Genomic DNA, 14,716 nt, shown 5'->3' on the forward strand with positions numbered 1-14,716 from the left:
ACATTTTTATATAGAAATCTAAAATATTCATAGAAAATTACATATATCAGACCTATGTTTTATGATGTATGGTTTTTTTTTTTTTATTGATTTACCCGGTTCGCCCTTTGTGTTTTATGATGTATGTACTGAAACTTAAGTATGACATGATTAACATCAATAGCTAAAAAGTTTGTCTTTGATAGTACATGAATACCTTATTTTGTATAAAATGTGCTTTATGCTTAATATAGAAACCATTATAATACATGAAAGCATTATTTTAAAATATTCCAATAAAATCTAACTTCTATGAAATCTGACAGTACCTGCTAAATGAATAATTCTACTACAATATTCAGTATAAGTTTTAGTTCTCTGCTATCCAACATCATAAGCTGGTATGGTTTGCCACCACCGCTATATAAACAAAACTATAAGAAACGAAGACAGCAATATGTCGTGATTTTAAAGCTAACAACAAGTAGCGGTGGCACAACAACAAGAATCCGAAGCAATAGTTCAAAAGATTTGCAAACTGCAACAGAGAACGCAGCACAATCAGCTATATACAAATTAAAGGAATGTTATAACTTTGAAATAGCTTATTTCAACTTAGAAGGCATTCGCAGAGAAAGGAAAAAACGACGCATAGCAGACATCAACCGAGTTAAAGAGGAAATGAATTTCGAGACTTTGAAGCACAATTATATGGATGTGTGTTGGGAGAATAAAGCCCTAAAAGAAGAGCTAGAAAAAAAATTAGGCGATGTTATAAACTAGGGAATTAAATAAACATATTTTGAATTACTTTTTTCAATATTTTAATAATTATTGTATGATAAAATTCAAAAATATATCTTGCAAAGTAATTTTTATGTTGTAAAATCAACATGTTTTGAATTACTTCTTTCAATATATTTTAATAGTTATTGTATCATAACATTTTAAAATATACCTTGACAAATTTAAAGTTTCAACAAACTCTTTTTACTATAAGGAGAAACACATGGAAAAACAAGATCAAGCAAGGTATAGAAGGCTAATGCGAAGATTCATCCTTATACAAAGGAGAAACAAGGCTGGAAACAACAACCAATCCAGTAGAAATGCTAGATTTGCCCAACCACAATGTATGCCAGTTGTTTGGCCACAATATACATTTACCTCAATGATGAATGCAGTATAAAGAGCACACCAACCACGAACAACTAGAGGTTGGTAACACCCATTTTTTTTTTTTAAAAAAAAATTGATATTTTAAGGAATTATGCCTGTTGCTTACCTTTTTAAAAATCACAATTAAAGGAGAAACAAGTACACCAACCAATACACATATATATGGTAGTGCTTCAAGACGACGTACAAGAATAGAAGACATACAACCCCCACCCACATCTAGGCGCAGAATGAATTCACTATCGCCATTGAGGCCTACCATTGAAAATGGAGAATCTAACTCCATACCTCCCCAACCCAACTTAACAAGAGGTAATATAATTTTATATAGTCTAATTTTACAAAATATTAAACCAATAATTGTTACATATGTATATTCAACAATGTTTTCAATGACAGTGGTCAGCAATAACTCAATTAATGCCGACCAAAGGGCACCTTCAACACCACTTATACTTCATCATAGTAAGTTTATATAGCTCTTTCATATAAAAACATACAATAAAACACTTTCAACCTAACTAATTCACACTTATATGACTTCTTAAAAGGAAAATTCACAAAACCCTGGAACTTTGGTGGCCCAAAAAACATGTGTCGAGATTGCGGTGCGAAGGTTTGGATAGAGGAAAGAGTTAAAAGAGAAAAAAAAACTTGACTACCCGAAATATAGCATATGTTGTCAAAAAGGGAAGGTCATACTCCCACTACTTACAGAACCACCAGACTACTTAAAGTCACTTCTCGATCCTAATAATGGGTCACGCTCAACAAGGTTCAAGGAATGCATTAGAACTTACAATTCTATATTTGCATTCACGTCAATGGGAGGCAAAGTGGACAACACTATTAATAGAGGAAGAGGTCCTTATGTATTCAGAATCCATGGTCAAAATTACCACAAGATTGGATCTTTGTTACCACCTGATGGGAAGCAACCTAGATTCACCCAACTCTATGTGCACGACACTGGCAATAAAGTTCGGAATAGAATAAACTCACTAGCAGCAACCGACCTTGACCCTGAAATAGTAGATGGACTTTCAAAAATGTTATACGAGAACAATCAACTTGTAAAAGTGTTCAAAATGGCCAGGGAGCGATTATCAAATATTGAAATGCACCCTGTTTCAGTTCGCCTGCTTGGATCACGTTCAAAGGATGGTAGACAATACAATTTACCGTCCAGTAATGAACTTGCAGCTTTGATTGTGGGAAATGGAGAAAGTGAAGGAGGTCGACGGGATGTCATAGTTGAAGAAAAGCGTCGTGGACTTCGAAGGATATCTGAAAACCACCCCAGTTTCATGGCTTTACAATATCTACTTTTATTTCCATATGGAGAAGATGGGTATAGAATTGACATCCCATACTGAGATGCAGAGTCAACAACGCGTAAGAAGAAAAAAACAGTCACAATGCGCGAATGAATATTATGCTTTCCGCTTGATGGAAAGATTAAATGAGGCTCGCACTCTCATTCTTTGCGGGCGTTTGCGCCAACAATTCATTGTGGATGCATTCACATGCATGCAAGAAGTGAGGTTAGATTATGTTCGTCTTAACCAGCAAACAATTAGAAAAGAAGTGTTGTGTGGATTGATTGATGCTGTTTCTCGAGGGGACACATCTCCCGCTTCAATAGGACAAAGAGTTTTCCTTTCGTCCTCCTTCACTGTTGGGCCTAGATACATGGTGGAGAACTACCATGATGCAATGGCCATTTGCCGATGGGCTGGACAACCAGATCTATTCATAACGTTCACTTGCAATCCAAAGTGTCCAGAAATTACCGAATTCTTAGCAGACATACCAGGTCAAGGTTCAGAAGACCGACCAGATGTTGTGGTTCGCGTATTTAAACTCAAGCTAGATGAATTAATACGTGATCTGACTACAAGAGAACATTTTGGGCGGACAATAGCAGGTAGTACCTAAACCTTAATTCCAAATAAAAAAAATACTACACAGAAAAATATGAAGCTAACATTTTGTTTTAAATATGTAGTGGTATATACCATTGAATTTCTGAAAAGGGGACTACCACATGCGCACATCCTACTATTCTTGCAACCGGATGATAAGCCACAAAGTCCAGAAGACATAGACATAATTATTTCTGCAGAACTCCCGAACAAGGATCATGACTTAATTGGTTACGAAATTGTCGTCCAATCGATGATGCATGGACCCTGTGGGGCAATGAATCAAAGCTCTCCATGCATGCAAGATGGAAAGTGCTCAAAACACTATCCAAAGGATTTTGAAGGAGCAACAGTGCTAAATGATGAGGGCTACCCTATTTACAGAAGACGAGATAATGGCAGAATAGCAACGAAAAATGGACAGACATTGGATAACAGATTTGTCATACCTTACAACATCGACCTGGTGGTCAAATATCAAGCCCACATAAATGTTGAATACTGCAACAAAGATAGGTCACTGAAATACCTTTTCAAATACATGAACAAAGGTCCAGACATGGCTCTTGCAAGAATTGAGCAGACTAAAGGGGAAAATGAAGGGTCTCACACTCAAACAGGAGGGAATAAAGTAGTAGATGAGATAGAGAATTATCTAAAATGTAGATATGTGTCTGCCTCTGAAGCTTACTGGCGAATATTTGCATTTATCATCCAATACAAGGATCCCCCAGTACAAAGACTCACGTTCCACCTAGAAAATCAACAACAGGTGCTTTTTGAAGACCATGAGCACCTAGATGATGTCCTGGAAAGAGTGGGGCAGAAGAAAACAACATTGACAGAGTGGATGACTGCTAATAAGTTGTACGCAGAAGCATATGACCTGACATATGTAGACTTCCCTACAGAGTGTGGAGGTGGTTGAGTGATGAGAAAAAATGGCAAAAAAGGAAGATAGGGACGAGCATTGGAAGGATTTACTTTGCCCACCCAGCGTCCGGTGAGAAGTATTATTTAAGGTTGTTGCTTAATATTGTCAAAGGTACGACATGCTTTGAAGACATCAGGACATTTGGTGGAATTATACATCCAACATACAAGGCAGCATGCCATGCACTTGGACTTCTAACTGGAGATAATGAATGGCATGAGTGTTTAAATGAAGCAGTTGTATGGGCTAGTGGCACACAATTACGGAACCTCTTTGTTACAATACTGCTGTTTTGTGAGGTTTCAGACCCAAAAGACTTGTGGGAAAAGCATTGGGAGGCCTTATTAGATTATATAATTCACAGACAACGCCAAAGACTAGGTATTTCAAATCTGAGTCTTACTGAAGAGCAACTTCAAAACTACGCTCTATATGAGATCAAACAACTCTTAAATAGAGAGAATAGAAGCCTCATTGATTACCACGGAATACCGCCACCAGATGCAACTTTACTACAAGACTCTGGAAACCGAATGTTATTAGAAGAGCAAAACTACGACACCCAATTGTTGGCTCGCAATGCATGTGACTTAGAGCATGGATTGAATGCTGAACAGAGAAATGTTTATGATAACATCCTTGAAGCGGTGTACCATAAACCAGGGAAACTCTTCTTTGTTTATGGTAATGGAGGGACTGGAAAGACTTATTTATGGAAAGCTTTAATATCGAAGCTTCGGTCAGAAGAACACATAGTCCTCGCAGTGGCATCGTCAGGAATAGCAGCACTACTTCTTCCTTCAGGGAGAACAACACATTCTAGGTTCAAGATCCCTATGAATTTAAATGAGAATTCTTGCTGTAGCATTGAACAAGGGTCTGACCTTGCTGAATTAATCCACAAAACTAAGCTCATAATATGGGATGAGGCACCTATGGTCCATAGACATGCATTTGAAGTAGTAGACCGCACCTTAAGAGATATAATGCAACTATCTGACCAGACAGCAAAGGATAAAGTTTTTGGTGGAAAAACTGTTGTATTAGGAGGTGATTTCCGACATATACTTCCTGTTGTTCCAAAAGGGGGACGAGTAGACATTGTAGATGCATCTATCAGCAAATCAAACACCATTTGGCCACACTGTACTATACACACACTGAAGACAAATATGCGGCTACGTCAGTCAAACAACATACATGACCTAGCAGCTTTCAGCAAATGGGTATTAGACATGGGAGATGGCCAAATAACAGCAACAACAAAATAAGGTGAGGATGAACCAATGTGGATAGATATTCCAAGTGACTTATTAATAAATGGAGGAGCTGATCCAATAGTAACATTGGTGGAGGAAGTGTACCCTGAAATCCTTGATAAGCACATGGACCCGAGATATCTCCAACAACGGGCTATACTAGCTACAAAAAATGAAACAGTCGACAAGATAAATGGACATATCTTACAAATTATTCAAGGAGAAGAGAGGATCTACAAGAGTGCAGACATAATATGCCCAGCTACTAGAGGTGGGAGAAATGTGGAGTCATTGTACCCTATAGAATTCCTAAACACCTTGCAGTTCCCGGGCGTACCAAACCATGAAATACATCTTAAGGTGGGGTGCCCAATACTGTTATTGAGGAACATCAGCCAAAGAGATGGCTTATGTAATGGTACACGCCTTATTGTAACCAGATTACAAAATATAGTGATTGAAGCACAGATTGTAACTGGAACAAATGCAGAAGACCTGGTATGCATACCACGTGTGGAAATATCTCAATCAGATACAAAATGGCCATCCATCCTAATGCGTCGGCAGTTCCCAGTAAAGGTTTGCTTTGCAATGACAATCAACAAAAGCCAAGGGCAAACTTTCAATCACGTTGGAATATACTTACCAGAACCAGTCTTCAGCCATGGGTAACTTTACGTGGCTGTCTCAAGAGTCACTGCAAGAAAGGGACTCAAAATCTGCATCCCCAACACAAAATGGGATAAGGGCCACATTGGAAAAACAAAAAATGTCGTGTACAAAGAAATTTTTAATGATCTTTAGCTTCAGAAAAAATGTATCCGTTAGACATAGGTTTAACAGTAAGCCTTGACTTATCAACCGTTAATAAAATTCTACACATTCCATAAAATTTAGTTCCTGCTTAATATTATTCAAAATTTTATAATATATTACATGTTTCTTTCCATGCTAAAAGCAAGACAACTTTTTTTATTCAGTCATACAAATGTTGTTTCTAACAAACTTATGTACAGGTACTCTGTGCGAAAATGGCAACAGCGCAAAACATTGCTGGACTGAAGAACATATTAAAGGTTGGCCCCTTGCTAGCTCGAGTGATAAGGATGTGGGATGTAGTATACAAATTCAATGACCAGCCCACTTCTTTGGATATGCTCCTCTTGGAGAAAGAGGTAAAAAAAAATTAGTTTAAAATGTCAGCTACATTAACTATATAAAAAAAATAACCAAATATCTACAAAAATGCAGGGAGGACTTATTCAGGCCACTATAAGGAAGGACTTGCTGAAATCATACAAGGACAAAATTATAGAAGGAAAAATTCACACCTTCAATAATTTCTAAGTAGCTAAGAACAACAAGCTTCACTGCCCAATTAAAAAGGACCAGCTCATAAGATTTACACCTTTCACTGTTGTGGTACAAGAAGAAGAAAGTGCAGCTAAAATTCCGATGAACAGCTTTCAAATACACCCTCTTGATCGCTTGCAAGAACGAAATAAAAAGACAGACTACGCCATAGGTAGGCTACCTTACATTCAGTGGATTAAACTTACATTCAAAGACATGCCATACAACATTTACAATAAAAAATTTCCTACTATTAGTCATTGGATAATATTTTCCTGTAATCATCTCAATCTATGTTTTTAAAAACAAAAAAAAAATTTACAAATGTTGTCGACCTGCTAACTGGAGTGGAAGAGAAGACATGGGTCAATGTTGGCCAACAAAAAACTCCATTAAGAAGGATGCACATTGAAGACCAATGGTAAGAAATTACAATACTTAGAAAAATAATTATATATATGTATGTCAGTCTAATAAACTTCACGCCCAAAACCATGCAACAATGTGAAGGTCGTGGTCACTTTATGGGGAGCCAAAGCTGACTTAATAAGCACTGAGATAACAGAAGATCAAGATGCCTGCAAAGTACTCCTCATCACCTCTACAGAAGTCACCATGTACCAAGGTAAGAACACGACAAAAAACAAAAACACAAGTCCAAGATCTACACTTCGAATAAAACATTCCTACTGCTATACCACAATAACATCATTCCTAACATGCACCATGCAGGAAACTACCAGTTGAGCTCAACCCAAGCTACAAAGATACACATTAACTTGCCAATTCCTGAAGTGGAAAGTTTCAAGCAAGGGTAAGCAACTCTTACAGTGATATAAATATAGCAAATTCAATAAACCAGAGATCTAAACACAGAATATCAAATTACAGGCCTAATATGGTAGAGCCAAAAACACCCATAAAACAATTAGAGGCGAAACCACATGAACCAGTAGAGGAAGCCATGTTTAAAAACAGAAAAAAGATTGAAGATATACTACAGTTTGATCCACAAGCAAAGGTAAGCGCCAATCACTGATTTTCCCATACATTTATTTCACACGAATCGAACATTTCCAAATAACCACTAATTTTCTTGTGGGTATGTTATGAAGCATAACATAATCCAACTTTATTTCTTGCAAACATGTCAAAAAAAATCGTCACACATCACAATTCAAGGCATGACAGTTTTGCAGCAAAAATACAATGTTGACTTTGCATGTATGTTTATCAACAATATTATTGCAGGAGATGTTTACTTGCAATGCAACAGTAACAAGCATTCACGCTGACCAAAAATGGCATTACAACTCCTGTGCTGCATGTAAGAAAAAGATAGATGAGACTTTTTACTGCTCAAACTGCGATGATATAGTCAAATACCCAAAAACAAGGTACATCAGAATACCAACTCACACTAAATAATAAGGAAAAAAAATTCTTGCATTTTTACAACCAACAAACTCGCAGGTACCTCTTAACTATTGACATAGACGACGGAAGTGCATGTATTCCGCTGGCTTTGTTCGACAAGGAGGCTGAAAAAATTGTTGGAAGTCCAGTCCACAAATTAATGGAACTCGAGAAAGAGGTATGACTCTTACAACTTACTAACGACAAATACAATATAATGCCTTTAAACTAAAATGGCCATATACAAAATGTAGGAAAATGGCAAAGAAAAGGTGCTGCAGCGATTGGAGCATTGCGTTGGCAAACAATTCGTTTTCAAGGTCAAGCTAAGCACAACAAGTAACAAAACTGAACTCATTTGCCAAAAGACATACGACATCAACTACAAATTAGAAAAGGCTTACCAAGAGCAACAAAAACATAACCAGGTCTGTTAAAGCACAAATACAAATGAGACTGCCTAAATTTAATATTTTCACACTAATAAATTAACTGCAATTTGCAGGAAGCCATCACACACCAACCAGAACATCTTGAGGATGACAACACGAGAATTACTAAAACCCAAATAACTCCAAAAAAGAGGAATCGAGATGAGATGTAAGTCAAACATCTCAACACAATGAATATCAGTTACTAAAAATGACCCACAATAACAAGAAAAACGAAATCTTTGAAATACAGGGAGAACGAGAAAGAAGATGGAGCATCAACAACCCAAACAGTTGTAGTAGCTGAACAGGGGAACACGTAAATGTGAGGAACAAACCAGAGAAACAACAAGCGCAGAATGGAAGAAAAATTGGAGGAAACCAAATCAACAACTTGCAAGGAATGGAGCATTACATATTGTTTTCCAATACTCTGTGTTCCAAACATAATCTTTAGCAAATTTCAAATACAAAAATATGAATGTTGTTTCTATTAGGTAGACATAAGCTTTTTAAAACAACTTAATCAAAACAATTGCTATTGCCTTCCAACACTCTCCAGCAGAACATAATCTGTAACAATAAATTTGAAATACATAACACCATGATGGACAAACCATTTGCACACTAAAAAAACAAATTCAAAGCAGTAACCCGGGGCATCGCCCGGGTGACACACTAGTTGAGATAAATATAAAAATAAAAGCAAAAAAAAAATATTGCATAGATTAACAGACCTTCCTTAAATAATGGAGTTTTCCTTAACTTTGCTAATTATGTCGATCTATGATTGCATAATGTTTTATTAATCTATATATTTTTTTTTGAATGAATGTTTTATTAATATACATGGATAGATTGGATACACAATATAGTTGTCTAATTGCAAATTAACAAAAGTGAGTCAGCTATAATAGTACATGCATTATATTTGTATGTGTATATATACTAGTAATTAATAAGGATAGAGTAGCTAGGATTTCCTTTTTTTTTTTTAAAAAAAAAGGAAAGTAGCTAGTATTTCCTTGTTAAAGTATGATATATAATTAAAATAAAAAAAATAAAGAAATTGATACAATCATATTTATGTACTCCGTAATATTTTGAAGATTGATATAATTACTTCCTCTATATTCTCAAAGATTGTTTTATTTATGTAAAATGTTTGTTTATTAAATAAATTTCTTTTTTTAAAAAATTAAAAAAAATAATACTAAAGACACACCAGGAGATGACATGTGTCATTGTTGGTGTGTCTTTTAGTATATAGTTGATATCTCAAAGAATTGTTACTTATCAGAATGAACATTTCTAATAGTTCACAAGTAAATTAATCAAACCTTTTTATTCATATTTCTTGTATACCTAAACTCATTACACATAACTGGAATAAAATCTTTTTCACTTTGAAAAGTAAATAAAATTTCATTTTTAAAAATAATTCAATTTAATAAAGTTCTTTCAAAGACACAAACATAAACTCAATGGTAAATTAGAAACATAGTGTCATTCAATACTCATAACAATGTAGTAATAAAGATAAATTTTCAAAAGAGAATCACAAGCAAAAACCCATGTTTACCAAGGAAAACTTTGTTAAATTACTCGCCATATTTATAACTTAGTGTACTGCTATTATCAACTTATATTTTTATACACTGTTAAATTTTTTTTATATATTTTACTAAACTCATAAATTTAGGGCCTGTTCACATTTACTGAACTGAGATGAACTGAACTGAACTGAACTGATTGGAGCTGAATTGAACTGAACTGAACTAATTGGAGCTGAACTGAACTGAACTGAGCTGAACTGAATATTTTATGAGAGAGGGAAATTAGGAGCTGAATTGAACTGAACTGATTAGACCTGAACTGAACTGAACTGAAATTAAGTAAATGTGAACATGCCCTTAAACAAATAAAACTCGTTGCTTACACCATGCAACTCCTTTTAAACAAGGATTACCACAAATTAATCGTATGTAATTATTGATACAGTTACAAAAATTGGACAGTCTAAAATAAATTCACTACTTATAACTTTCACAAAACCTTTATAATGTAACTAAGGTAAATAAGGATAGTAGAATAATCTCAACCTTCATTATTGATTGGAAATTTTGGAATTTGGTACCTCAAAAATGGGGGGTGTTAAATTTTGGTACCCTTTTAAAACTTTATTTTATTTTGGTACCCATCAAAGTGTAAAATTATAGCTTTTGGGTACCTCCATCCATGTTCTGTTAACTATTCCGTTAGTGGGCCTTGTCACCTTCCAGCCACCCCTTAGCCACCTTCAAGCCACCAGCACCTCCAATTCGCAACCACCAATCACCAGCACCTCAAAATCGCACCACCAACACCTCCAATTCGCATCACCAACACCTCCAATTCGCACCACCAACACCTCCAATTCGCCGCTCCTTCAAGCCACCTTCAAGCCACCAGCACCCCCTGCAACACACACTAGCAAAACCACCTGAAACATCCTCGCAATGCCCGCAAAACCCACCTGAAACAACCTAAAAAACCACCCGTTTTCTGGGTTGTTTAAAAACCCTAAATGGGTTTTGTTTTCAAGTTATTTCAGGTAGGTTTTGGGGTTTTGAGGGGTGGCGAAAGCGCGATGGTGGTTGTTTCAGGAAGGGAATAGGTCGGCAAACGATGGTTGTTTTGGAGGGTAGCTGCTGTTGTGCGGCGGTGTGCGGTGGTTTTGCAGCAGTTGTGCGGAGGGCTGAGATCGCAGGAGGGAAATGGAGGTGGGCTCGCTGGCGCCGGGGGAGTGTTTGAGCACTGCCAGCCGGCACAGGGTGGGGGAAGGGCGGCTGACAGGGAGGAGGGGGGAGGGCAGTTGGTTGGTTTTTTATTTTATTTAAGTTTTTATTTTTTAAAGTTTTTTTTAATAAAATAAATTATTAATTAATTAGATAATGGGCCCCACTAACGGCAAACTTAACAGAAAATAGACGAAAGTACCAAAACCTATAATTTTAAACTTTGATGGGTACCAAAATAAAATAAAGTTTTAAAGGGCTACCAAAATTCAACACTCCTCATTTTTGAGGTACCAAATTCCAAAATTTTCTTATTGATTTTCAAAAGTCATCAACTAACATGAATTTCTTGATTAACCTCCATGAACCTCAATAACAATGACATAATAATAATAACAATTGACAACTCATTCCAACAAAACTAAAAACAAATTTAATCCAATTCCCCTTAATAAAACAAACCTTTGGTATAATTTTGAAATATTACAAGACAATTTAACTAACAATTTTTAAGCAAAACGAGTTCAAATCTAGCCTCCAACCCATCCCCAAACTTGCCTCAACAATGCACATACTAGAAGAGTAAATGGTGCCTTAAAAGCCAATTGACTCGACGTGTCCCAAATCAAATTCGACCCAACACGATTGAAAGGTCAAACTCAATTCAACCCATATGTTCGACCGACTCGATTCGAAACCGATCAAACCGTCAATAAATAATTGATATAGATTTTGACTTGCATGACCTATTAATTCACTGTAACTCAAGTTTAAAATAGACCCGACCCGATCTGACTTGACCTCACTGAATCAATCCGAACACTCAAATTGACACCTCTACCCATATGCAATTTTGCCCGACTTGGAGACTATATTGAGATCCGGACCCCACGACTTAAGAAACGAAATGCGCAGGCCATAAAAAAAGCAAGCCCAAAACGACGAAGCCCAATAAATTTAAAGAGGGCAATAAAAATGAACCCAATAAACACAAAACCCTAGCTATTTAAGATTTGCCATCAACCTCCTCCTCTACTTCAGTCTTCTTCTCTCTCACAACTTCACCTCATTTCCGCAAAAACCCTAATTTCCTCCCTTTCTCTCTCTTCCGTCTTCTGCAACCATGGTAAGCTTCTCCTTCTTCCTCTCTTCTCCAATTTCTGCAAATTTATGTTCTTGTTGTTTTTCTGAATTCGAAGATCTGATTGTTTGATTTTGATTTTTGTGTTTGCGATGATAATGGTGGTGATTTTAGTCGAAGAGAAAGACTAAAGAGCCTAAGGTTGAGACCGTCACTCTTGGCCCAGCTGTTAGAGAGGGAGAGCATGTTTTTGGTGTCGCTCACATTTTCGCCTCTTTCAATGATACCTTCATTGTAAGTTTGTAATTTTTCTGTTTTTTTGGTATAATATGATTGTTTTTTTTGGATTGATTTATTTATCGATTTTGATTTTTGTTGGAATTGCAGCATGTCACTGATTTGTCTGGCAGAGAAACCCTTGTTCGTATTACAGGTAAAATCTTTGATTTTTTCAGGATTTTGTTAGTCAATGTTTGTTTAATTATGTTGGTTTTTTGGTGCTCAATTTGCATTTGAATGATTTGTCTTGATGATTCTAATTTATTTATTTGATGTTGTTGCTTTGTTCTTCCTGTTAATTGAAGTATGATCAATTGTTAAATGTATGAAATGCATCATGTTTTGGAATGTCGAGAACCTGATTTTAAGATAGACTAATTGTCCAAAGAATCCCATTTGAACTTGTGCAGAGTTTATTGTGAAAACAAAGTTTAATCTTTTATGTGGCAATTTGAGAAGTACTGAAATGAGGTTATTGCTACATGATTTGTTATTAAATTCTGACAAGCTTAGTTTAGGGTAAATGTAATCTCCTTGTAATCTTTTATTTGTAACATTATCTGATTGTAGATGTTGTTACATGATTTGTGTCCTTATAATTGACAAATTGTACTCAATTTCTTGCAATAACAGAACATGGTTTTGTTGATGTATCTTAGACTTTTCTTGTATTTAAACAAGTATTGTTTAACCCTTAGACTAGCATTATGCGGTTACCCCTAGTAAGATTATCGCTCTTGGACATAGATGAAATGGGTTGCAAGTAAAATTATTCAAGTCAAGTACTGAGTTTGTTTGCGTCGTTTAATTGCCATTCTCTTCTGATGTTGTCTGTTGGTTTTGCTTTAAACTGATTGTGTGCTCTGGATTGTTCAGGTGGAATGAAGGTCAAGGCTGACAGAGATGAATCTTCTCCTTATGCCGCTATGCTTGCAGCCCAAGATGTTTCACAACGATGCAAGGTATTATTCATTTTAATTTAAATGACTAGACAGGATAATTAACTCCCCATTTGAATGCTTGTTGATATTTTGATTTTGTGCTCTGAATTACAGGAACTTGGCATCACTGCACTCCACATTAAGCTCCGTGCTACTGGAGGAAACAAGACCAAGACTCCTGGACCTGGTGCTCAGTCTGCACTCAGAGCTCTTGCCCGTTCAGGCATGAAAATTGGCCGTATTGGTATGGTTCTTACACATTTATTGTGCTGCCTTTTACTCTTACTATACTCAATTACCTGGATATAAAAATTTTATGGGAATTATTGAATGGTTGAGCATAATTGCTCTCTAATTTTATGGAATTATAGAATGGTTGATCGTAATTGCTCTTTAATTTCCTGAAGTAGTAATTACGATTGTATTTTCTATTATCTTGCAGCCTAAATTATTGAATTTCTAGTTGCTTTGTGAGATCTTTTAGCCCTTAAACATGGGTTTTTGCTTGTGATTCTCTTTTGTTTGGGTGTGCGTAGAACCTCCATATAATTTTATGACCCTTGTACTGATGCACTTGTATCTGCATTACAGAGGATGTGACTCCCATCCCAACAGACAGTACCCGCAGAAAGGGAGGAAGAAGGGGAAGGAGGCTGTGAATTATCGAGTTCCAACACTGGTCATATGGTCTTTATTGCTATGGCTTTGTTAGTCTAGTTACTGTTGAAGCCTTTGGTTTTCATTTTTGAAGTCGAACTTCTTGTAGTTTGAGATTGCATTAAGCATTATTATGGAGTTTTGTTTAAGAGATGAAATTTTGATGGTGGTTGAATACATAACTTTATAGTTATTGGATCATATGATAGTGTGTTGCTACACTCTGTTGTCATTGGTTCTTTAGCATATTGACTTGAGCCCTGCTTCCTGTTCAAACTTCCAAAGCTAGTTTGCCATTACACACGTTTACTAAGCTTCATAATTAGTGACTCAATTATATCAAGAGTATTCTCAATATCTTGCTAATTTTAGTTGGATTAGTTTGGTTGCTTATCAAAAGTTCTTAAATGGAAGGGCTATTTAGGCCTTAAAATCATATTGTGGTATCTGCTAGGCATCTGAAAGTGAGCTAATGATGCAAAATGTCGTTGACTAAGAATTAAAA

At 36.0% G+C, this 14,716-nt stretch overlaps 3 protein-coding genes across 3 annotated transcripts; all 3 read left to right on the forward strand.

Annotated features, from left to right (window-relative positions):
- Window positions 1-1,982: 1,982 nt before the first annotated feature.
- On the forward strand, window positions 1,983-2,534 carry LOC145571308 (uncharacterized). Its single transcript, XM_081630364.1, has one exon. It carries the CDS (start codon window positions 1,983-1,985, stop codon window positions 2,532-2,534), a length of 552 nt encoding a protein of 183 aa, XP_081486490.1.
- Window position 2,535: 1 nt separating this feature from the next.
- On the forward strand, window positions 2,536-5,288 carry LOC145571309 (uncharacterized). Its single transcript, XM_081630367.1, has 3 exons — window positions 2,536-3,085; window positions 3,167-4,003; window positions 4,129-5,288. Exons 1-3 carry the CDS (start codon window positions 2,536-2,538, stop codon window positions 5,286-5,288), a joined length of 2,547 nt encoding a protein of 848 aa, XP_081486493.1.
- Window positions 5,289-12,245: 6,957 nt separating this feature from the next.
- Window positions 12,246-14,432, forward strand: LOC145570604 (small ribosomal subunit protein uS11y). The gene is made up of 6 exons (XM_081629729.1): window positions 12,246-12,379; window positions 12,509-12,628; window positions 12,722-12,767; window positions 13,490-13,575; window positions 13,669-13,798; window positions 14,146-14,432. Exons 1-6 carry the CDS (start codon window positions 12,377-12,379, stop codon window positions 14,211-14,213), a joined length of 453 nt encoding a protein of 150 aa, XP_081485855.1. The 5' UTR covers window positions 12,246-12,376; the 3' UTR covers window positions 14,214-14,432.
- The last annotated feature ends 284 nt before the right edge of the window (window positions 14,433-14,716 follow it).

This window comes from Chenopodium album, chromosome 12, assembly GCF_948465745.1.
Source record: "Chenopodium album chromosome 12, dcCheAlbu1.1, whole genome shotgun sequence".
In the NCBI taxonomy this organism is placed as follows: Eukaryota; Viridiplantae; Streptophyta; class Magnoliopsida; order Caryophyllales; family Amaranthaceae; genus Chenopodium; species Chenopodium album.